This window comes from Petaurus breviceps, unplaced genomic scaffold (genome assembly GCF_028583685.1).
Source record: "Petaurus breviceps papuanus isolate PSGF00001 unplaced genomic scaffold, PetGlider_PUasm1.0 90919, whole genome shotgun sequence".
NCBI classification, from domain to species: domain Eukaryota; kingdom Metazoa; phylum Chordata; class Mammalia; order Diprotodontia; family Petauridae; genus Petaurus; species Petaurus breviceps.
Genome location: NW_027187378.1, coordinates 37,040,817 through 37,066,441, shown reverse-complemented (window position 1 = coordinate 37,066,441; position 25,625 = coordinate 37,040,817). Strand labels below are relative to the sequence as shown.

Genomic DNA, 25,625 nt, shown 5'->3' with positions numbered 1-25,625 from the left:
TCCATGTGAGGATAGTTAAAAAAGAACTGGAGGTGTTCAATTTGAAAGAAGACTCAGGGGAATGTGACTGCTATCTTCAGGTACCCAAAGGCCTGTCCTGTGAAAGAAGGATTAGACGTATTTGGTTCCAGAGGGAAGAAATAGGAACAGTAGTGGGTAGAAGGAACAGAGAGGCAGATTTAGACTTGATGGAAGAAAAATTTCCTAAGAATCTGAGCTAGTAGCCTCCTTAATCAAAGGCTGACATACTTCAGAGCAGAAAGGGGCCTCAGACAACCTCTAGTTCCAGTCTCTTATTTTACAGATAGAAAACTCAGGCCCCCCTAGGTTAAGCAACTTGTTCAACATTACATAGCTAGTACTTATCCGCTGATATTTCCTTCTCCTTACAGCCTCTATCTTGCATGTACATGGTTGCTTATATGGTTTTTTCCCCCCATCAGACTGTGAGTTACTTGTTTTTTTACTTTCTTGGTATTCTCAATACTTCTTAGCACTTATTCCTGGTACACAGTAAGTGACTAATAAATGCTTGCTGACTGACTGAAGGAGGTACTAAGTAGTGATTGAGAAAGATCATAGTCAAATGAATAGTTGAAAAGGCAAAAAAAAAGAAGGGCAGTTAGGTGGCGCAGTGAATAGAACACCAGTCCTGAAGTCAGGAGGACCCGAATTCAAATCCAGCCTCAGACACTTAACACTTACTAGCTGTGTGACCTTGGTTGTGAGGCTGGGTAGGTCTTATTATCCCCATTTTACAGATAAGGAAATTGAGGTTCAGGAATGAACATGGCTTACTAGGTTACACAGATAGGTCGTAACAGAGCCAACATTTGAACTTTGGCCTTCTGGCTAGAGTAGTCTAGTGCCCATTGCACTACACCATGGGAGCTAGGTAGTGTAGACTGAGTGATAATTGGAATCACAGTTCAAATTCAGCCTCAGAAATTTGCTAGGTGCAGCAAACCCCTTAACAACTCTGTCTGCCTTGGTTTCCTCAACAGTAACAAGAGAACAACAATAACACCCAAGGTTGTTGAAAGGCTCTAATGAGATAATAATTGTGAAGTACTTTGCAAACTGAAGTGTTATGTAAATACTATTGTTACCATTGCTACCACCACTTTGGAACCTGAAGTAGCTCTTAAAACGCTGTATTCAAGAGCGGGGAGTCAAAGTTGGTCATACCCAAGGGAAGACTTCCCAGGCCATTTTTAGAGCATCCTGGGGCTTCTTTATCAGTTCTGTGATTCCTTGGATTTTAATCTTTTCCAATTAGAGATACCTGCAAAACCTGCTCTGAAATGCTATATAAATATCTCATTGTTTGCTATAAATGCACGTTTATAATGGATGGAAGGAGAGAAGCAGGAGCAAGCCCCACTGGCTTGGGAGGGAGGTTGTAAATGCCAGGGCTCGTTTTTAGCTCTAGTCCGGGGGTGAGGAGCCACAGTCTCCCCACCCCATACCTAGTCTGTCCAGGTCCTTCTTCCGGATGGAGAACATGACAAGCTCCAACTCCACCGGCCACTCCTAAATATCCTCAAGCCTGGTAGTCTGCATAGCAATCCCAGACCCTGCCAGGAGGGATATTGAGGGAAACAGTGCCCTTGGCGGGCATTCTGCTCTGGAACCTTGCCTGCCCCTTGAGGCTGAGGGTGCTATGCTCCAGCCAGCTGCTGAGGATCGAGACTGATACAGCTGGTCTTCTTTAAGATCCTTCTGCTGACTCAAAGAGTTTCATCCCCCTTCCTAGAGACAAACAACTTGAAAGCAATTAAACCCAATTAGGCCACTGACCAGTCTTTTGTCTCCAGATTTTGCCATTCCACAAAACTTGACGAGAGGATGACATATATTATTTTAATCTCCACTGTCCTTTTAAGCTCCTATCAACAAGGTACTTAGCAGCTCTCTCTAAACACCACCTTGGCATCTCTTTTCCATTTCCCAGTCTTATTTTCTCTTTAGGACCAAAGCAATGAAAGCAGGTGCCATGCATAATCTTTCACACAAGACTCATCGTATTATTCTTAATAATTAAATAGGGCCCATTATCTTTCTATTTAATCCTCCAGTGAATTCTGGCTGGCCTCTCTTTTCATATAATATTTATATCATCGATCTATAATTGCTTTGATAGGAAAAGTCAAAGAATAATCTATGAATCGGCAGTCAAACCCTATCTAAATTCCCCTCCATCCTATATATCTGTTGTGAACTCCAGACCTATGGAGTGAAGCCAAAGGTGCTTCAGCAAAAGGCCTCCAACAGATACAAGGTGGACATTTCACAAGGGGACTTTATTTCTGAGGGAAAATCAATCTTAAAATCCTTGTCTTCATGCAATTTCTAAAAAATGGCTGTTCCTTCTTCACCCCCAACACTGAACTTAGAAATGGGAAACAACTGAAATTTTTTATCTAGAAAATAGTTTTGAGATAATTTAATACAACTCCCTCCTTTTGCAGAGGAGAAAAATGAGGCCCCTAATGGGAAAGTGACTTGTCCAAAGTCCTCCAGGTAGCAATTGACAGAGATGGGATGAGAACTCAAAGTCCAGTGTCCTTTCCACTGTCCAAGGCTACATACCTGGGTTGTTTCTGGGAAAAGCTGGAAAGAAGGTACATGTGTCTGGTAAGCTATTCCTTTGCTAAAGTCCTCCTGCAAAGGCTCATCATGGCATGGAGGTGACCCTAGTACTATTGGACTATGCCAGTCAAGCAAAAAGGTCCAGAAGGTTTTACCAAGGTGGAAAGGTTTGGATAGTGTGGCCTGGCAATAGAATGATTGTCTATCCCATGACAGTCTGCCTATCTAAGCTTAGAGAAGTTCACCACCAAAGAGGTAGCCTCAAGCATAGACATGGATAAGCACAGACAGGTTGGGAATGCTGGCACACCCAGGGATAAGCATTACCATCTACTTTTCCCCCTTCCTCTTGTCATTCATTCATGAATCCATCATGCATGCCTTCTACAAAGGTGAGGTACTATGCACTGCGGAGGATCCAAAGAAATTTATAACACATGGTCCTTGACCTCAAGCAACTTATAATCTAGCTAGGCAGGCATGATACTCATGCATGAACAATTAAACAAAACAAGTCAGGGGTGTCTGGAATTCACTCCTTCCTCACCTCTGCATCAAAGAGACCCTTGCTTCCTTGGAGATGGAGTTTAGGAAGCGCTTCCTGATAGCCCAACTGCTAGTGCCCTCCTTGCCTAAATACCATGTATTCATCTTGCTTTCTGAGTATCCTTCTTTTGTATAAACTAACATGTGTACATGCTGTTTTCTGCTGACAGAACGTGAGCTATCTGAGAGCACATTGTCACTGTTTCTCTTTTAAGTCATATCCAACTCTTCGTGACCCCATTTGGAGTCTTCTTGGCAAAGATACTGGAGTGGTTTGCCATTTCTTTCTCCAGCTCATTTTTTCTACAGGTGAGGAAACTAAGGCAAACAGGGTTAAATGATTTGCCCAGGGTCACACAATTAGTAAGCGTCTGAGGTGGGATTTAAACTCAGATCTTCCTGACCTCGGACCCAGTGTTCTATCCACTGTGCCAATTAGCTCGTGCAGAAATAGACAGTCAGAAGGCTTGTTGTCTAGCAGTTCTCTTTTTGTCTGACTCTCATGACCCCATTTGGGGTTTTCTTGGCAAAGATACTGGAGTGGGGTGCCATTTCCTTCTCCAATTCTCTTTTTGAGAGTAGAGATTGTTTAATTGTTGTCTTTTCATCTCTGGTGCTGGGCCTATAGGAGGTGCTTAATACCTGTTTGTTAACTTGTTAACTGATTAAACAATACAGTAGTGCTTCCAATCAGCATCAAGTTACAGCTGAGTCTTGCTGGTGCTAAGTGCTCCAGGACTTCTGGGGACGAAGAGCTGCCTACAGCAGGATTAGGAGAGACTTCACATAGAAGGTGGGGCCAGAGTTGGGCCTTGAAAGATTCCTAGGTTTTTCAGAGTAAGGGGCAAGGTTTAGCATTACTACATTTTCCTTGAAGCTATCTACCTGCATTCTCTTTGTATCTTCTTTAGCATATAATGAGTACATAATAAATGTTTGTTAAGTAAATAAACGAATCAGTGAGTGCAGTAATTCTGGAAAACAATTTGGAATTATGTAAGACCAGATCATTTATATACTTTGACCTAGAAATTCCACTTCTGGGCCTAGACCCCAAAGACCTTAAAAACAGAATTGTCCAACATGTACCAAAATCCATAGCAATAACTTGGTTTTTGGTAGAGAAGAACTGGAAGTTAAACAAATGCCCATTCATTGGGGAATGACTGAGAAAACCTAGGTGAGTGAATGTAATAGAACATTACTGTGCAGTAAGACCAGGTGACTCTAAGGAATTCACAGACACAAGGGAAAACTTAGATGAACTGAGGCAGAGGGGAATAAGTCCACCTGGAAGCACAACATACACCATTACTGTATCAGTATGAATGAAAGGTCCACTAAAAGAAAGCTGAATGGATAACTGGACAACCAATAGGGGGCCCAGAGAACAGAAAATGAAATATGTGTCCCTTCTTGGCAAGGATGCAGGGGACCGTGGAGGTAAAATGCTGCATAATTCCTCAGGTGAAGTCATTTTATCATTTACTTAACTATTTTTCCTTGTTACAATGGAGGGTTACAGTGGTAGGACCAGGATGCAGGGGGCTGATGGGAGGCATATCCAGAGATGACTGGCATAGAAATAAATGATAGAAGACAGCTAGGTGGTTCAGAGGGTAAGAACTTCTGGACATGAAATCAAGATGACCTGAGTTCAAGTCTTACCCAAAGGCACTTACTAGTCTTGTGACCCTGGGCAAATCATTTAGCCTCTCTCAGCCTTAATTTTCTCACCTGTAAAATGGGGATAATAATAACATCCATTTCACAGGGTTATTGTGAGGATCAAATGAGACCACATATGTACAGGGCTTTGCAAACCTCAAGATGCTATATAAATGCTAGCTATTATTATTATTATATAAAAATAGAAGGCATTGATAAAATTTGGTATTTTTTTTAAAGGAATGAATGAATAAATCAATCATCATCAACAAATATGTATTTCTTGCCCATTGTGCAGGGCACTTGGTTATGGAGGAAAGATGGCAAGATGTTTCATGTCCTCATGAGACCTATTTAATATCAACACATATACCCAGAAACAAATAGCAGAGCATTAATGAGAGGGCAAGCAGCAACCCTGCCCCCTTCCTCTTCCTCACTCATTCGTGAGTACTTAAGCGAAGGCCTGTTTTGGGGAACAAAGCCAAAGAAGTAAGTAATATACCCCCAAAACATACTCTTTTGAAATGTTTATATATTTTGCTATTTCAGGGTTGGTTGGTTGGATTTTTACAGAGCTTAGAGAGTTTGTATAGAAGGCAGGGAAAAGTGAAGGGAAGGCATTCATTTCATTCTGGAAGGCAGAGAAATATACAGGAGTGTGGGCATAATGGAAGAAATCTGAGGAGGACTGAGTAAGGGGCAGACTAAAAAGGACTCCCAGATACAGACCTAGGAAAGACGAGAAGAGCCAGGGACGTTCTCCCTCCTTCCTCTGGAAAGATCCATCCTAGGTGGCTACCCTTGCTCTCACAGACCATTCTCCCAGGCTCTTTATTCTAATTATTCTTATTAGGCATTTCCTAAATGTACTGCTAAGTGTGCTGAGGTAAAGACATAATATTTGAATCAAAGACATCAGAAGTAAGCTTCCTGGAGCTCTCCCTAGGGAAATGACTTCAAATGGGGAGGTCTGTATTTAATCCAGCCTGTGTTTGCTTTCACAGTTTTTAACCTTTAACTTTCAGTTATATTCTCTTTGTACTGAATCCTTTTTCCTTACTCTAAGTGGTAACACCTTTCAAATGCTGAGTGGTGTGTTGAGTTAGCCCAAATGACTCATAACCGATTTGGTTCCCTTCTGATCACCCAGTATAGGAAATTAATTTCTGTTCCCCTCCCTCTGATGTCTAAGGGAAAGAGGAGCATTGTCTCTTCTTCCAAAATGGTGCCTCTTGAGCCGAATGGACACTAAAGTGTCAATCTGTCACTTACAAGCATGTGGTAAACACTTCCTATGGGACAAACAATGGGGGTACAAAAACCAATCACATGGAGATCCCTAATCTCAAGGGGCCCACAATCTAAAGGGGGAAACAACACACAAATAACTATGTACATACAATACATAAATAGTAAATCAAAGGTGATGTGAGCCTGGAGCTTAGGAGAGAGAGTAGGCTTAGATACATAGACCTGGGAATCATCATCATTGAACCTGTGCTGACTGATAAGGTCACCAAGAGAGATAGTATAGAGGGAGAAGAGGGCCCAGGACAGAGCTTTGGTTTTATATGCTTTCCTAGACCCCCTTGAGAGTTATGTCTTGGCAAGTGTTCTAGAGAGCAACTTGGTCTTGGAGTCAGGAAAACTGAGTTGTACTCTGCTAGCGACTCTCTGTGGAGACCTGGACAAGTAATAGAATCTCTATGAGCCTTGGTTTCCTCCTCTGTGAAATGAGAGGCTTGAACTAGATGATCTCCAGGGTTCTTTTCCACTCTGACTTTCTACTAGGATGACTTGTGGTCTACAGGACATACCCCAGGTACAGATGGCAGGGATCGTATTGAACCTGGTGATACAGCACGGAATGAGCTACTGCTGAGAAAGAGAAACTATCACTGATTCCCATTTCACTTGAGACTTCCAAGTGGAGGATGGGAAAGGAAGTTAACTAGGGAAGAGAGTGTTGGTGGGGGGAGTGGAAGGGCTCTTTTTAAGGGCATTCCTCATTCCTCAGACCCTCTGGCAACTTTACCTTCCTTCAGTTTCTTCTGAAGTTTCTTTTTAGCATATGTATATGCCTTGATGCACACATAGTCCATTGCTCCTTGACTACCCCAATTACATTCCTCTAGACTCAAAGGATCATTGGAGCAGAGCATCCAAATATAACACTGTTCCATTCTGATCTTGGGGGGAATCAGAGAACTAGGCTTTTTGAGCCTAATGTATTAATTTGAAGCCTGAACTAGCTATGCCTTGACATAATATAAGCTTTTTGAATGAAAAAAAAAAAAGAAAAGAACAAAAAGGCATTTATTAACCATTCAACCAATAAGGATTTATTAAGCATTTGCTATGTGAAAGCTATGGGCAACTAGGTGGTGCAATGGATAGACCATTGGTCTTGGAACCAGAAAGACTCATCTTCATGAGTTCAAATCAGTCCTCAGACACTTACTAGCGGTGTGACCCTGGGCAAGTAACCCTGTTTGCCTTAGTTTCCTCATCTGTAAAATGAGCTGAAAAAGGAAATGACAAACTATTCCAGTATCTCTGAGAAGAAAACCCTAAATGGGGTCATGGAGAGTTGGACATGCCTGAAAATATGACTTAACAACAATATAGGGGTGGCTAGGTGGCACAGTGAATAGAGCACCAGCTCTGGAGGCAGGAGGACCTGAGTTCAAATCTGGCCTTGGATACTTAACACGCACACACACACATACACACACACACACACACACACACACACACACACAAAACTAGCCATGTGACCTGGGCAAGTCACTTTGCCCAATTGCCCTACCTTCCCCCTCCAAAAAGCAAAAAACAAAAACAAACAACAATAACATGTGCAAGTGACTGAAGAAAAAAGACTTAAGGAAGTCATGACAGCTGTCTCCAAGTACTTGAAGGACTGTCATGTGAAAGAAGGACTAAATGTGTATGTTTAGCTCCAGAAGGCAAAAATAAGAAGCAACAGATAGAAGCTACAGAGAGGCTAATTTAGGCTGGATATAAGGAAAATTTCCTAACCATTAGAGCTGTTCAGAAGGGGAATGCACTGCCCCTTGTGGAAGGCTCCACCATCTTGGAGGTCTTTGAGCAGAAATTGGAAGGCCACTGGTCAGGTATGTTATCGTGGGGATTTCTTTGTGGGTGGTTTGGACCACATGGCCTTGGAGGCTCCTTATAGTTTTTAAATTCTGTGATTCTGCAATTCTCAAAAGCTGGGAAGGATTTTACTTTTTTAAAAAATTTTGGATCTAAAGAGCTGAGATTTCAAAGTATGGGGCATAGAAGAGACATTCAGTGCACATTTGTCAATGAATGACTTGACTTAAACTGGAGGAGTGCACAGAGATGAGGTCTTCATCCTCCTGTGCTAAGATATCAATTATCTCTCAGGAGAGGAGACTCTTTTCTCCTATCTGCTGTTTTAGTTTGTCCCACAAGCTACATCCCATTTTAGAGGGAAGAAACCCTTTCTTTGGGACTGCCAACAAGATAAATGGCAGAGCTTTTCTAGTGGTAAGCAAGGCCTCCCATTTCTAAACTATGGCAGCCTCCCAACCCTCCAACATACAGCTTCATCTCTATTATATTCTTCCTGTGAGGCACACCCTAAATATTGGCCTTGAGTTTAACTGTACTAGTTAAGAGAACCTGAATTCAAATCCAGCCTGAAACACTTACTGTCTGTGTGACCTTGTGTAAGTCATGTAACCTCTGTTTGCCTCAGTTTCCTTAGAGGATAATAATTATACCTACCTCTCAGGGCTGTTGTGAAGATCAAATGAGACAATAATTGTAAAATGCTTAGCATGGTGCCTAGTATATAGTAAACACTATATAAATATTAACTATAATTGTGTGACCCTGGGTAAGTTACTTAACTTTTGTTTGCCTCAGTTTTCTCATTTGTAAAATGAGTATAATAATATCACCTACTTCCTAGGGTTGTTGTGAAGATAAAATGATACAATATGACATATCAACATATGATAAAAAATCATATATCCTCTCAAAAATTATAAATTTGTAAAGTGTCTTGCAAATCTGAAAGAGCTACATAAATGCTTGATAGTGGTGGTAGTGCTTGTAGTAGTATTAGTAGATTAGTAGTGGTGGTGGCGATAGTAGTAATAGTAATGGTAGTAGAAGTGGTAGCGGTGGTGGTGGTGGTGGTAGTAGTAGTAATAGTAGTAGTGTTATAGTAGTGGTAGTGTAATAGTAATAGTAGTAGTAGTAGTAGTAGTGGTGGTAGTGGTGATGGTGGTAATAGTCATAGTAGTGGTAGTAGCAGTAGCAGTAGTAGTAGTAGTACTGTGTTTCCCCGATTATAAGACCTATCCCGAAAATAAGCCCTCCCCTTACTGTGTAAGATTCCTCTAAAATAAGCCCTCCCCAGAAAATAAGCCCTATTGAGATTGCTACTGTAGTGAAGGTGATCCCCTGCGCTACACGCTACATTACGGTACCCTCTGTATGCACCGTCTCCCCCTGCCCCCCCGGGTGAAACGCACGCCACGCTCCAAGCCGCATCCAATCAGAGCTGCAGCAGTGAGCGCGTCATCCTGTTCTTCCCCAGTGATTTGCTTATTGAATAAAGGTACATTTTTTTGTTCACATTTACCTGTTTATTAAAATTGCTGTCAATGTTCATTAAAATAAGCCCTCCCCTGAAAATAAGCCCTCTGGTGTTTTTCTGTCCAAAAAAAATAATAAGACAGTGTCTTATTATCGGGGAAACACGGTAGTAGTAGTGGTGGTGGTGGTGATGATAGTAGTAGTCATGGTAGTAGTAGCAGTAGCCGTAGTAGTCATAATAGTAGTAGTAGTCGTCATCGTAGTTGATATGAATGTCACCCACTTAGAGTTCTGTATGAAGAGGAGCCTTCCTGACTTCAGGTCCAGCCCTCTCTCCACTGCTCCACTCTATCCACCCAGCTGCCATCTAGAACTGTCCAGAAGTATAATGGGCTGCTTGGGGAGCTAGTGACTTCCCTGTCAGAGGTCTTCAAGCAAAGATGGATTAACAACAACCAGCATTTATATAGTGCTTTAAGATTGACAAAGTATTTTATAAATGCTATCTAATTTGATGCCTACAACAACTCTAAGTGCTGTTATTACTCCTGTTTTACATTGGAGGGCTGAGTGGCCTGCCCAGAGGCATCTCAAAGGCAGGAAGTGTGTGAGTCAGAGTTCCAACGCAGGTCTTCCGGGCTCCAAGTCTATCATTCTGTACCCACTGTGCCACCTAGCTGCCTTAAGGTGGATGACTTGGGCTACATCACAGAGGGGATCTTTATGCATGTGATGATGATGACGAAGAGGTGGAAGAGGAGGAGGATGATAAGACTTAGAATAAATAGCTAGCATTTATACAACACCTACTATGTACCAGACACTGTGCTAAGTGCTTTACTAGACCATTTTATCCTCACAACAACCCTGAGAGATAGGTGCTATTATTTGCCCCATTTTATAGTTGAGGAAACTGAGGCAAACAGTTTAAGTGATATGAGTTGGAATAGAGGCAGAGGTATGCTACTAAATTCTTAAACAACCCTCCAGGGGGAAAAAATGTACTCACGACACACTTTTAAATTCTGTCTGCGTTATTAGTGTTTTCTCCATCACTTTCTTTAGTTTAGACAGTCACACAAACCTGTTTGCTGATTTCCAAGGTGTAAGTGCTCACAGGAGCCCATGTGAACGCACCTCTGACCAAAGATCCCTTACAACTCTGTGACTGTAATATTGAAAGCTATAAGGCCTTCAGGCACTGGTACTGCAAGAACCTGTTTGCCCACCACTGGAGAACCAGTCTAGATAAGTTCAGAGAAGATCATTCCCAGATAAGCTGCAAGGAGATCTACAAAATGTCAAGTCTGTGACCCCAGTGGGTGAAAGGACTCTCCGTACTGATGAAACCACACAGCTGGCTAGATTTCTGCAAGAAGGTATTTTGCAAACTAGCTCACTAGATCTCCACAGATCATAAAGATGTCTCGATTCTATACTTGAGCAGTAAAGGCAGTTCTAATATACCCACAACAGAAAAGCTGCCTCGCTCATCCCCATTCCACTTCATCTGATTCTTACTGATTTTCTGATTTCCGTAGAGAATTGTTAAAGCAGCCAGGCTCTAACTAGCAAGACCCTCCAGGCCTTTTAGAGTCAGAAAGAAAACGAACTGTGTATGGAGAAATCACTCTACAATCAAGGGCTGGTGTGCCTTGCTTTATGCAATAAGTAGACTTTTTGCAAATTACATCCCATTTTCCCCTTAGTTTGGATTACCATCTCACAGAATGATAGATTCTGAAAATAAAAAAGGACCTTAGATGTCATAGGAAAAGGCTGCCTAGAAATGCTGGGGACAACCTAGATGGGGAGCATGGGGGTGGGAAAAGAGGGATATTTCTTTAAAGGGGACAATAAAAGAACAAATGAAGAGATCTTGAAATCAAATTTTGCCCAGCTGTGTGATTATAACCTTCTCAGTTTGTTTTGGTGGGGCTAGGCTGGACTGAAACAAGACACCCTTTTTTGGTAGGGAATTCATCAAATAAGGCCTAACTCAGTGTCTGTTCAGGACGCCATCTAAATGCATCTCATGGGCTTGAGGGAGAAAACATGGCACCGTGTAAAGAAAAAACACTGGATTGAGAGTGAGAGGACGTGCATTCAAATAGAAATTCTACTTACTACCAACATGACCTTGAGACAGCTAGGTGGCCCAGTGAATAGAGCATTGGGCCTGCAATCAGCAAAACCTGAGTTCAAATCCAGCTTCAGACACTTAATAGCTGTGTAACCCTAGGTAAGTCACTTCATCTCAGATTGCCTCAGTTTCCTCAACTATAAAATGAGGATAATAACAGCACCCACCTCCCAAGGTTGTTGTGAAAATCAAATAAGAGAATATTTGTAAGGGACTTAGCATAGTGCCTGCCAGGTAGTGGGCACTAAGTAGATGCTTATGCCTTTCTTCCCTCCCCAAGTCACTCATTCTCTTTAGGTTTTGGTTTCTTCCTCTGCAAAAAGAGAGGAGCTATCTCAAGGTCCCTTCCAGCTCTAAATCTTCAATTCTGCAGCTAGAGCCAGAAGAGGTTCTTAATTGGACGGGATAGAAATAAACAAAACAGGATTGGTCCCACCCCACAAGCGCTAATGGCAATATTGCCTTCCCTATTTAAAGAGACTTTTGCCCCGAAAAACTCCAATCAGCTGATGTTAACTCAGCAATCTATCCCAAACTGCAAGTACCATTGCTTACATTTCACAGACAGAGAAACAGGGATAATGGAAATTAATCGACTTTAAAATACTGCATGGAGTCAAGAGGCAACATTCTATAAGGAGGAGAAAAAGCAAACTAGATTTAGAGTCTAGAGGTCTTGGTTTGAATCCCAGCTTCTTTCCGCACTATGTAACTCTAGACAAATCACTTTCCTTTTCAAATGGGGAGGATTGGACTAGACAGTTTCAGCTCTAAATTCTATGAAATTTTCAACTCTAAATTCTATGAAAACCAAGAAATTAAATCTGTGAACTTGTCAGATCACAAGATAAATGAATTTAGAATCTGGCACAAATGTCTCATTTTACAGAGAAGGAAACAGAATCCCTGAGATGTAGATTAACTTGGTCATACAAGGAATAAATGACAGAACTGGGCTTCTCATTCAGGTCTCTTGACTACCTATCTATGGTACTTGTTTTGTTATGGGCTACCATGATATCATTCCACTGACTGCTTTCACTCTTCAGCCAAAGTCTATGACAGATCAGGGTCCTGTCTAAGTTTATTTGTTTTTCCTTTCATTCCTGGCACAGCGAAAAGCCATTGTGGAAGCTTACTCCCAGCTTTTGTTTTATCTTGAAGAAATACTTCAGCGGGTATAGCCATGATATAGCTTCATGGGAAAACCCTTGTTTCGCAGAAAGACACATCAGGTCCTTTGCTTGGCAAATATTTATTGAACATCTAGTCCTATTATCCCCATTTCACAGATGAGGAAAGTGAGGCTGAGAGAGGTAAAGTGACTTGTCCAGAGTCACATAGCTAGTGTCAGAGCGTGAATTTTAATTTAGGTCTTCTTGATTCCAAGTCTAGTGTTCTTTCCACTATACTGCCTGGATACCTTTAATAAACAATGGTCTGATCAGTTACACTGTACCTTGACCCCAACATAGTGATGTCATTTTGGTCCTTTTCTTAAGAATGAAGGACAAGAAACAAACAACCAATACACAGTGTTATATGATTGAAAGAGTATTGGCGTTAAGTTGATGAGGCTTTTTTTCAAGAGTAAAAGCAGGGGTAATTTAAAAAAAACCCACCAACCTGCCATGCAATTTACCAAAGACATCCCAGCCCACTCTCCTCCTGTTCCGTCTTGGCCCATGTGGGCTGGTCACATACAGAGAGTTAAGAGAGGGAGGAGACAGTTCACATGCTTCTCTGGGATCCAATGTCAGAATGTCAAAAAGGAAGGCCCCCTGTTTTTATCTATTCTTATTTTCTGGATATTTATTCTGAATATGTTTAATTATGTCCTTATTGTCTACCTCATTGGAACATAAGAATCTCCAAAGTAGAGATTGTTCCCCTTATTGTACATACATGCCCAGCACTTAGCACATAGCAGGTGGTTAATAAAGATTTGTTCCTTGGCCACAAACAAGAATAGTCCACGGGCGCCATGATCTGCATGTACTTGGACCCTGTACACATACCCCATTTTTAATATCACAGATTGATCAAAGCTTAAGTGTTTTGTGAAAGAAATAGTGATATGTGAGATCAGAGAGGAGAGGTCATTACTGACAGGGTCGACCAGGTTTTCTAGAAGGCATGGCTTTTGTGTGGGTCTTTAAACACTGAGTACGCATTGACCAGACAGAGAGGAGAAGGGAAAATTTAGGAAACACATGAGATAGAGGCAGGGCCTGTGGTTTCATTAGTAAATTCTCGGATAAGGAAACTTCCTCTATAAATGCAGAGCTGCACTTTCTGGATTAATGTCAGCATCCAAAAGTAAAATGAATTGACCAGGGTCACACAGCCAATAGGGATCAGATGCAGAACTGAAGTCATGTTGACTTGAGGGATGAGGGAAGAACAATGGGGAACTGTGGCTGTCTTCAAGTATGTGAAGAGCTATCCTAGAAAAGAGGGATTAGACTTTAGTTTGCATAGCCCCAGAGGACAGAACCAGGAACAATGAATGGAAGTGGCAGAGAGGCAGATTTCAGCTCTAACATAAGGGAAAACCTTCCAAAAATCAGAGATCTCCCCAAATGGAAAGTGGGTTTCCCTAACTAGAGGTCTTTGAACAAAATACATACATGTAAAAATTAAATAACAGCATAAGAGTTGCCTAGCCATTTAAGAGGACAGCCCAAGAGGTAATATATGATTAACTGGTCATGCCACTCATCTGTGACCAAATATTCAGTGGCTCCCTATTGCTTATCAAACAAAGTCCAAAGTACTTGACTTGGCCTTCAAGGCCCTCCACAATCAGAGTTACTCCCTTCTGAGTCCTTTGTGTTCCTGCCCCTGAACAAGAACTTGGCTTTCTCACTTCCAGTCTTTCACTCATGTTCTATCTTATTCTTAGAGTGGCCTCCCTCCTCCCCAAGTCAAAATCATATCTGGTCAGAGTGAGAAAATCCATCATTCAATATCCAGTCCAATCAGACAGGCCAAGCACTACTGGCAAGAGGTCACCAAGCCTTCCTTTACTTGAAGACCTCTAGTCATGCTGTTGTGGCCTTGCTATTGAGAACTAAACATTCTGAATAGGTGAATATTCAAGGGGAGATTTCTTAAGGCAAACCAGGAGGGAACTTGAAGTGTGTGTGTGTATGTGTGTGTGTGTGTGTGTGTGTGTGTGTGTGTGTGTGTGTGTGTGAAGTCTTTTTTCTCTCCCCCTTACCAAATACACTCAAAGTGTCCGGGGTAATGGAAAGAACTTTGGTCTTGTAGTTAGGAAAGTTAAGTGCTGTTCCCAACTTTAATCCTTTTCCTACTAGCTGTGTGACTCTGAGCAAATCACTCAATCTCTCTATGCCTCAGTTCCCCCATCTATAAAATGGAGAGAACAACACTTGTTCAACTGACAACAATGGCTGACATTTATATAGGATTGTAGGGTTTGCAAAGTGCTTTGAAAATGTTATTTCATTGGAGTCCCCTAATAACTGTGTAAGTTAGGCCCTACAGTGGCGATTCCCAAACTTTCTGCTCTCAGGATCCCTTTATACATAAAAGTTATTGAGGACCCCCTGTCCCCCAAAGAGCTTTTGTTTATGTGGGTTATATTGATCAAGAGTTAATATTAGAAATGAAAACATTTTAGCACTATTATGCTAATAGTTTTGGTCTAATGGACTCCCTGAAAGGGTCTGGGGGACTCTCAAGGGGTGCCCAGATCATACTTTGAAATCACTGCCCCACAGTGTTATTACCTTCATTTTATAGGTGAGGAATCTGAGGTTCAGAGAAATTAAGTGTCATTCCTGTGGTTTCATAGCTAGGAAGTGTCAGAGAAGGGTTTGACCCAAGCTCTTTCTGACTCCTGGTCCTTTTTCAGAGAGTTATTATGGGTAAGAATGTTGGGCCTATGTAATTGCAGAAGGAGTATTTTGGGGGAGGGGCCTGACCGTTATGTCAGATAACATAGGCATAAGGAGCTGCTGACCACGAAGGCCCTCCATTTCATGTGCTCTCCCCTAGCTTTCCTTTCCTCCATCTCCTTCCCCATCCCCCTCCTCCCCAGCCCAGTCCTGTCCCCTGATTTGTTGCAAAGCAGCTTCCTCTCCATCTCTAATGGGTTTTCTAAGTAGCCTGCCATATTATTAGGAATCTATTCCACTGTTTGCAAATCGTCATCACCCTCAATCAATAGTAGCCATTAGGGAATGAAACAAGAGGGAAAAGGGCCAGATGGCTTTTTATTTTTGTCTTTTTTACAGACCTGACAGGCAATTGGAACCCAATGGTGTTTCACATGAATAAAGATGCCAAAACTACCCTTGGAAAGCAAAGAGTTAACAGAGTCCCAGTTTGTGGACCAATACTAGCCCATTAGTTCCAGGAAGAGTGATCAAAGACTCTACTGCTTGACTTTTTCTACATCTGATGAGTAATGCTGGGAGCCTACACTTTTCTCAAGATGGAAAAACACCCTCCGGTCTCAGTGTCCTGAGAGAAGGTTGCTATTTTTATGTGATCTGTCAGTAAATAAGGTCTGACTGAAGACAATTTTCCGAAGCTTTTCATTCATGCACACCGTCTCTTGTTATAACATAATGGAGTTTAACAGCTGGTTAGAGATACAGTAGCAACACGGACTTCCTGGTTTTACCTCTTCCTGTGCTATGACAGTAAATTCAGGTAATAAATCAGCCTTTGCTCAACCAGGAATCCACAGAGAGGAGGATGGGCCAGGGGCAGAAGGGAGAACAACTCCCAGCCGAGCGCTAGTTATTGAAAGAACCGTCACTGGCTGTCAGAAAAGGATGGCACAATTGGAGTGTGCCCTGAACAGGAAAGAGATAGCTGTCAGCAGCCACCTTCAGAGACAGGCTACACACATCACGGGAGAATCTGCAGGCTGATCATCTCCAAGACCAGCACATAATACCCAGGCTTAATTTTGATTCCCAGCAGATAATAACAGCCAACATGGTGGAGGGGGGTTTATACTTCCATTTAGGGAACTACCTGTGAAGAAATTCCCTCCATCCATGCATGTGGACATCTGTTCTATAGCTTACAGTCTTAGAGAGTGAGAAGTTATGTGACTTTCCCAGAGTCAGAGTCTGTATGTATCAAAGACTGAGAATTAAACATTTGTATAGCACTAATGCCCTTCAGTCAAATTTCTTTCATCATCATCATCACTAGCATTTATATAGTGCTTTAAGGTTTGTTAGGCACTTTACACATATCTCATTTGATCCTCACAACAACCCTGGGGTTGCTATTTTTATCCCCATTTTGCAGATGAGGAAACTGAGGCATACAGCAGTTGAATGATCTGCCCAAGTTCACACAGCTAGTAAATGTCGGAGGCTAGATTTGAACTCAGGGCTTCCTGATTCCAAACCCAGCTCTCTACCTACCTGTCTCTAAGAAATGTGGTATATAAGGCAGCTAGATGGTATACTGGTTAGAGCGCTGGCCCTGGAGTCAAGAGGACCTGAGGTCAAATTCAGCTTCAGCTGTGTGACCTTGGGAAGTCACTTAATCCCAATTGCCTTCTCCCCCCCTCCAAAAAAATAAAAGAAATAGTGGTATAGACATGCTAACATTATACACACTAGAATCTTACAATCCAAGCCTTCATTCCATCCTTTTCTTTCACTGAAGAAATATTCATTGATCAGGAGTGTAAATAGCAGTTGTGGGTTTTTGTTGTTGTTGTTGTGGGTTTGTTGGTTAAGGGTCTTCTCCCAGACTGATATTTTGTGATGGTAAATTAGTCCATCTTCTGTCTCAATTCTTACTTAGCCCTTAGTCATTCAGGGGGTGTGACCTCGGACTAGCTGAGCCCTGGAAAAGACCTTAATTTAGAAAGGTCAAGGCCACCCACCTCCCAATCCCAGGCCTTCACCAGTCTACTTGACTTTTGTCTTGCCTCTGGACTCTGATGACTGGAGGAGAGAGTTAGGTTGATGACTTTGCAAGGCTTTACCTCAATCAAATCCAGTTCACTGTGAAATCAAAACTTCACACTATGTATATCATTGGTTCTCCTTGAGAACAAAGGATAAACAACATTTATTGATCACCTACTAAGGGATCTAGAAGCCACATAGATTAATAAAATGGGAGTTTCTGCCTTCCAGGAATTTATACTCTAGTAGGGAAATGAAGACATTGACATGTGGAGTTGGAAGGGATTTTAGAGATTATCTGCTCTAATCCTTTCATTTTACTGAGGAGGAGACTGAGGGTCAGAGAGGTGGAATAAATACCTTGCCTAGAGCATAGACTACACTCCCAGGTCTCCTGAGACTGTCATGAAGTAATGGAGTAGCTGGATAAAGAATTGGAGGGGAAAGTCCCATGATGCAATTTTAAAGGACTCTCTATGGTATTTAGGAGACAAGAGAAAGTACTCCCAGTTGTGAAGAACTGGGAAAGACTTCATGGAAGAGGCTGAATTTGAGCTTGACCATGAAAGAAAAGTAAAGCACAGAAAGAACCACTCCTCTGGACTTCCCCACCATTCCCCAAAGCTGGATTCCTTCTTCCTTCCCTTCCTCCCACCCTGCTTTTCTGCTTCCTTTTGTATGTTGTCTTCTACTATTGAATTATAAGCTCCTTAAGGACTGAGTCTGTCTTTTGCCTTTCTTTGCATTCCTTGCTCTTGGGTGCTTAATAAATGTTTGGCAGAACTGAAAGAGAAGAGAAGAAAATGGGGGCAGGAGAGGAGAGATGTGGGAAAGGGCATGGAGGGAGGAAAGTCTGGAATATGTCTAGAGCAAAGGTCTCCAGAGTGAGAATTGCAACCCCCAAATAGGCTACAGACCTGGGACACCAAGAGTCTAACTCCCACTCCATGAGGAACCATGGGATTTCTCTCGTATATAATTATATCATCCCCTTTAGGACAGCTAAGTGGTGCAGTGGGTAGAACACTAGACCTGGAGACAGGAAGACCTGAGTTCAAATCCTGTCTCAGACAATTACTAGGTATGTGACCTTGGGTAAGTCACTTAGCCCTGTTTGCCTCAGTTTCTTCATCTGTAAAATGAGCTGGAGAAGGAAATGACCAACCATTCCATTACCTTTGCCAAGAAAAACCTTAAACGGGGTTTTGGAGAGTTGGACATGACTGAAATGACCAAACAACAATAATTCACTAGCAGACAACACACCTCAGTTCATACCGCCCTAGAGGTCTCTTCCTGTGGCTATGCAAGTGCCCAACTGTCTCCTTTCTGCATGTGGCATTGGCCCCTCAGAGTAGTTGACATAAATGACATCATAATTGCAAAGCAGTTAGGAAAGTGTCTGGTACATTGTTGGTGCCTAATAAATGCTCGTTCCCTTCCCCCCTCATGAGCATGATCTAAGCAGACACACCATTGCCAGTGCAGGCAAAGATCTGGCTATGCCCCAACTCTTCCTCCCCCTTCACCGCCTAGCTGCCTCAGGCGACCATGTACTTTGGGACAATAGCTGGTGAATAAAACCCACAGCCCCATTTTCATTTTTGGTGGGACAGAGTGAGGCACACAGGATGGGCAGACTTCGAAGGGCCTTCGATTAGCATCGCTGATCTCATTATGTTATCTTTCACTCCAAACTCTCCCCTCTTCTAAACATTCCTGTCTCCTCAGGTGGCACCATCCTTCCATGGGTCCAGCTTCTCAACCTCCTCATTATCCTTGAACTTAACTGAAACAAGCCTCTCTCCAACGTTACCAACAATCTTTTAATGGACAGATCCGACCGTCTTTTCTCAGCTCTCATTCCTTTTCACAACTCTGCAGCCTTTGACACTGTCAACCACACTCTTCTCCTGGATTCTTACTCTCTCCTCTCTGGGTTGCTATAAAAATCCTCACATCTGCACTTTCAAAAACTTGAAAACAGACTCAGAACTTGTTTTAACAGCTTCCAGGTAAAGCATTTTGGTGGATTTTGAACTCATTCATCAATTTTTTTTTAAATAAAACACCTTAAAGTTAGTTTCAAAAACAACTGATTGGGGTGGCTAGGTGGTGCAGTGAATAGAGCACTGGCCTTGGAGTCAGGAGAACCTGAATTCAAATCTGGCCTCAGACACTTAACACTTACTAGCCATGTGACCTTGGGCAAGTCACTTAACCCCAATTGCCCTGCATTCCCCCCTCCAAAAAAAAGCAAAAACAAAACAAACAACAACAACAACAAAAACAACTGAGTGACATCAGAGAAGATGGACATTTACTAGCCAAATTTCAAGCAAAACCTTTGTATAACTGGTGAATGGGATTGAAAAACAAGTATCATGTAAGCACAACCAACAAATGTACTTCTTCCATGTGTCCTTTTGTAATCTTTAAGAGTTATTTTCTACAGGGAACACACATTAAAACCAAATATTGAAACAAAATGAACTTTGAACCAGACCTTTGAATCACTATCACAAAATGTTAAATCAAGATTTTAAAATAATAATGAAGTATATTTAATTACACTGAAATCACTTAAAATCAGGGCAGCCAGGTGGCGCAGTGGATAGAACACTGGGCTCGTAGTCAGGGACTCCTCTTCATGAGTTCAAATATGACCTCACACATTAGCTGTCTGATTCTGGGCAAGTCACTTAACCCTGTTTGCCTAAGTTTCCTTTTCTGTAAAATGAAATGGAGAAAGAAATGACAAACCACTCCAATGTCTTTGCCAAGAAACCCCCAAATGGAGTCACAAAGAATCTGATACAACCGAACAACAAACATTTAAAATATCAATTAATGATATTTTAGTGAGAGCGAAAAGTTTTAGTATCATTAATGACTTTTTAAAAAATATATTATTTCACTTGTCTCATCCTTTTAAATTCACAAATGTATATATTTTATGATGCACATAATTATTAGTGTAGTATAATACATTTATATAATTTGCAAATAAGTAAATTTATCTGTCAGGGGTGAGTGTTCTCTCTTTTTTTTAACCAATAGATGTACATGATCAAAAGTTTGGGGGTGGCTAGGTGGTGCAGTGAATAGACTCCCTGGAGTCAGGAGGACCTGAGTTCAAATCCGGCCTCTGACACTTAATATTTATTAGCCATGTGACCTTGGGCAATTCACTTAACCCCAATTGCCCTGCATTCCCCCCTCTGAAAAAGCAAAAAAAAAAAAAACCCAAAACAAAAAAAACAAAACCAAGAAAAAAAAGAAGTTTGGAGACAATGGTCTAAAAAAGTATAGAATGTGTGAAGGCTAAAAATATCCCTTGAGGTCATCTTATTAAGGGCCTTGAATGTCAGGTGAAATTATTTAGACTTTCTTCTGTATAAAATTGGGAGCCACTGAAGATTTTTTGAGTGAGGAAGTGATAAGAATTAGTGCACAGATTCTAGCACTGGTGTGCAGAATGAATCAGAGAAGGAGAATCTTCAGACAGACTTTTTAGAATAGTGGACTATTTACTACTGTCAAAAAAAAAATCACAGGATCATAGCATCTCAGAATTGGAAGAGACTTCAGGGACCCTAGTCCAAACTGTACCCAACAGAATAAGGAATCTCTCCTACAATACAGCAGACAAATTCAGCCTTTGCTTGGAGACCTCCAGTGAGGGAGAACTTGCTAGCTTTGAGACAATTATTGGGAAGTTTTTCCTGACAAAAAGCCAAAATTGGTTTTTGAGACTTTCTGACTTCACTTTAATTATTGACCTCTGGAGCCATGCAGAGCAGATCTAATCTTTTTCATTTATAGCCCTTCAAATACTTGAAGACAGTAGTCATCATCCCCAAGACTTCTCTCTAGATCAAATATCCCTAGCTGTTTCAATCCTTCCTCCTATGGCACAGTCTTTGATCCTCTCCCAACCTCGGTCGTTCTCTTTTGGATTAAAGTCCATTTTGTCAGTGTCCTTCCCATAATGTGGCATCCAGAAGGGAACCCAGCATTTGATCTGTGGCATGACCTGGACAGTGTATTTCATTGTGAAATCTATATCTCTCTGAATTCAGTTTAGTGTTCTTAATACAAAATAGGAAATACTATTAACTAGAATAACACTTGTCCTTTCTCTGCTGCATCATACTATTGATTCATATGAAGTTTGTGGTCCACTAACACCCCCAGGTCTCTTTCACAAAAATTATCTGATCTCGTGTCTTGGGAAGTTGATTTTGAGTTCAATTACAAAACTTTGCATTTATCCTCATTACATTTAATCTTCTTAGATTCAACTCATAGTTCTAGCCAGTCAACACCTCTTTGATTCCTGACTGTAATCCACTGGGTTTGCTTTATTTACCTCTCTAATTTATGTCATCTGCAAATTTGACACACATGCCTTCACCCAAATAATTTAGAAAATGTTGAACAGGAGGTGATGAGGGTATCAATTATAAACCCAGTGAGCGGCCATATCCCATGCCTGGACTACCTCTAAGCCTTTCCTTCAAGGCTCAGGTTGGTGCCACTTTGGCAATGAAGATTTTTCTCTAATCCCCTTAGCTAGAAATGATCCCTTTCCCATAGAATCTCTCTGATGACCTTTCTTATTCACTAAATCATATTCGAAGTTAAGTAATAGCTCATTCCACCTACTAGACTGTCAACTCTTCAAGGGCATAGACGGTGTCTGACTCCATTCTATATCTCCAGAACTGAGTTGAACACACCAGGTATCCAATAAATCTATACTGAATTGAACTGCCATGAAATTACCTTTCTAATTATGATTCACTTAGGATAATATTACAACTAGTCTGCATTTTCTGAGAACACTCTGGCTGAGCAATGAGAAGTGTGTTGGAATTTATAATTAATTTCAGAAAATCCATCAAGTCTGGACTTTGGTTGACTTGATAGAATTGTAATAACACCTAAACAAGAACATAGGGTGCCTTTCAAAACATTTCCACCCCTTTATGTCATTTTATCCTCACAACATCCCTATAGATACTATTCCTATTTTTATCAATAAAGAAACTGAGGCCCAGAGAAACTAAATCACCTGCCCAAGATCATTATTTTGAATGTGTACTGGAAAGTGATCCTGTAGTTTCCCAGTTAGGTATTTAAAATCATTACTTATAATTATATTTGTTATTGTTACTACCAATAATATCTACTATTTGTACAAATAACATTTATTAGTAGTGTGAATATTATTCATACTCATTATCATTGGTAGTAGTAATAATATCACTACTAACAACAATGATGGCTAGCACTTACTTGGCATTTTAAGGTTTGCATAGTACTTAAACAGGATGTTCCCAAAGTCTTAATGCAGTTTTAAGCTTAACTTAAATAACTTTACAGATATCTTGTTTGATTTGATTTGGAATCAGAGGACAAATTCTGGCTCAGCTCCTGACCACCTGAATGACCTTCCCTTTATTTCTCTGGGCCTGGGTTTCCTTAATTGTAAAATGAGGGTATTGGGCCAGATGACAAGGGTTTTGCTAGTTCTACAGTTCATACTCCTATGTATGCCCTGATTTTCCAACTCTATGTCAAGGGTACACAAGTGAAAGGATCCACATGAATTTGGTGTTGATGACAGTGACTTCTTCCTCACCTGGCAAAGCAGGGCTTTTAACACAGGTGGGCCAAGTTTCAGAGATGGCAGGCCACTAAACAGTTTAGAGGAACCATCAGATTATAACCACTCCCTCTCCTTTAGCTAGAAGAGCATAAAAATGTCCATTTACCCACTAATCCACCAAGCAAGCAGGGCACGGACTTTACATAGCCCAACTCAGTCCCTAAGCTTGATAACAAAAAAGGGCTGTAAGTTTTAATTAGGGCCCCTTAAAAAGCTAAATGGAACAGTGGGTAGAGTGCTGGGTCTGAAGTCTGAAAGACATCTTTCTGAGTTCAAATGTGCCCTCAGATGCTTACTACCTGTGTGACCCTGGGCAAGTCACTTAACCCTTTTTGCCTCAGTTTTCTCATTTATTTTCTCATCTTCCTATGGAACAGCCTTCAATCCTCTCCCCACCTTGGTCATTATCTTTTGGATTGAGGTCCAGTTTGTCAATGTCCTTCCTATAATGTGGCATCCAGGAGGGAACACAGTATTTGATCTGTGGTATAACCTGGACAGTGTATAGAATACCTACCTCCTTCTTCATTCTGGAATCTATATTTTTCTAAATTCAGCTTACTGTTCTTGATACAAAATAGGAAATACTATTAACCAGAATAACATTTGTCCTTTTTCTACTTCATATAAAGCTTGTGGTCTACTAATACCCCCAGGTCTCTTTCACAAAAACTGTTGTCTGGTCTTGTGAAAAAAATATATAGCAAACCACTCCAGTGTCTTTGCCATGAAAACCCTAAATGGGGTCACAAGGACTGAATGACTGAATCAACTAAACAGCAACAACCACAAAATCACCCAGGCTAGAAGTGTTCCAATGCAATGATATGCCATCTTTTTCTGAACAATCTTATACCATCACTTTTTTCTTTAACCCACAAACCTATATATCTGGGGTCACATTGGAATATTTTTCTTCCTTATTTGGACTTTCCCTCTAATCTCTACCTCTTAAATAGTAAAAATTTAAAATTCCAAGATCCCAAAAGAAGGTGAAAAATGAAGTAGATATATGAAATCTACTACTTATATTTAGGCTACAAAGTATTTGAATCCCTTTTGCACAGATAGTTCAGAGGATTTGAAGATGGCAGGACCCTTAGACATCATCATCATCATCATCATCATAGAGTTGAAAGAGACCTTCATCAAGTTCAACCTCCTCATTTAATATTGGAAGGAAATGAGATATCTTATCCAAGGTTCTACCGTTATTAAGCTGTAGAACCAGTCTTTAAATTCAGGTTTTCTGACACCAACCAGATCTAGGGTTCTTTCAACTAAACTATATGAAGGGTCAACCAGCTGGTTCTCTCCTGGTCTCCCCCCACCCAAAGTAGCTCCATCACATAGATACCTTGGTCAAGCCAAATGCCACTGATCCAGCAACAGAAAACAGGACAAAACCAATAACTATAGAGTGCCCCCCCCCACCAAGTGAGGAGCTCAAAGGGCATATCCCAGAGTCTGTACAAGCTTCTAGAATCTCCATTTGAAAGGAAGAGAAGTAGCCCCAAAGACCTTCTCCCTAATCCTCTAATACATAGAGCACCTAACTCAAACATAAGACTAGAACTCTTTGAGAGTAAACCAATGACAATAAAAAATGCAAATTGAGCTCATTTAGGCAAGAAAGGTCCAAAGTGTTCATCTCTGGTGACAAAGCCTATAAAGTGGTGAGGCTATTAACCAATGAAGTGTACCCCTCAGTTTGAAAACACACACACACACATTCACAGGTAGATGAAGATCATTTCTTAATTTCAAACACATGCTTGTATTTCAGCCAGCTTTGTCATTGTAAAGAGAAGCAATTCTCCCATTCTCAACCTTGGCCTTTTCCATCTTTATGTCTTCCCCCTTACCCACTCCCCCAACTCCAACCTCCTTGTTACACATTTTTTTCCAAACCCTCCTTTCAACCCCTGGACAAATACTCACCCTCCAGGACCACATTGGGCTGGGCATTCCAGTTATTAAGAGTCCAGAAAGTCTCCTTGCACCGGGGTTTGCTCTTTGAACAGTGGGGACAAATGTCACACTGCTACTGCCTTCCCTTAAGATACCTGAACCCAGAAAGGGCCCCAAGCCCGTGGACCCATTAGGCCTTATCAGGAGCAGAGAGTGTTCTCTATCTAGTCTCACCGGCTGCCTAGAGGCAGAAGGAGAAAGGGGAGGTTCCTGCATGGAGGCTGCAGATTATAGCAAACACTCCCTTTCTTTTGCCTCCCTCCCTCAGTTCCAACATTAAGGCCATTTCTAACTAGAAACACAGCAGACCCACTCACTCACCATTTTTCTGCCAGCATAACTCCTTTCCAAAGTGTTCCAACAGAGAAATAATGGGAGAATCACTGAAAAAGAGATCTTTCCCTTAAACCTTTCCAGCAGAACCCAACGCCAAAGATTAGCAATGGGAAAATCATCCACCAAGTGGAGAATGCCATGCCACAATGGAGGTCTTTCTCTCTATGCTCCCAAAAGACTGGGCTGAATA

At 41.4% G+C, this 25,625-nt stretch overlaps 1 protein-coding gene across 1 annotated transcript in view; it reads right to left on the bottom strand.

Annotated features, from left to right (window-relative positions):
* ANK1 (ankyrin 1) overlaps positions 1–25,169 on the bottom strand; it is a 203,070-nt gene extending 177,901 nt beyond the window's left edge. Inside the window, exon 1 of the mRNA XM_069075835.1 lies at positions 25,070–25,169. Coding sequence (XP_068931936.1) covers positions 25,070–25,096 — 27 coding nt within the window. The 5' untranslated portion in view covers positions 25,097–25,169. The remainder of the gene's footprint in view (positions 1–25,069) is intronic.
* Between the last annotated feature and the right edge of the window lie 456 nt (positions 25,170–25,625).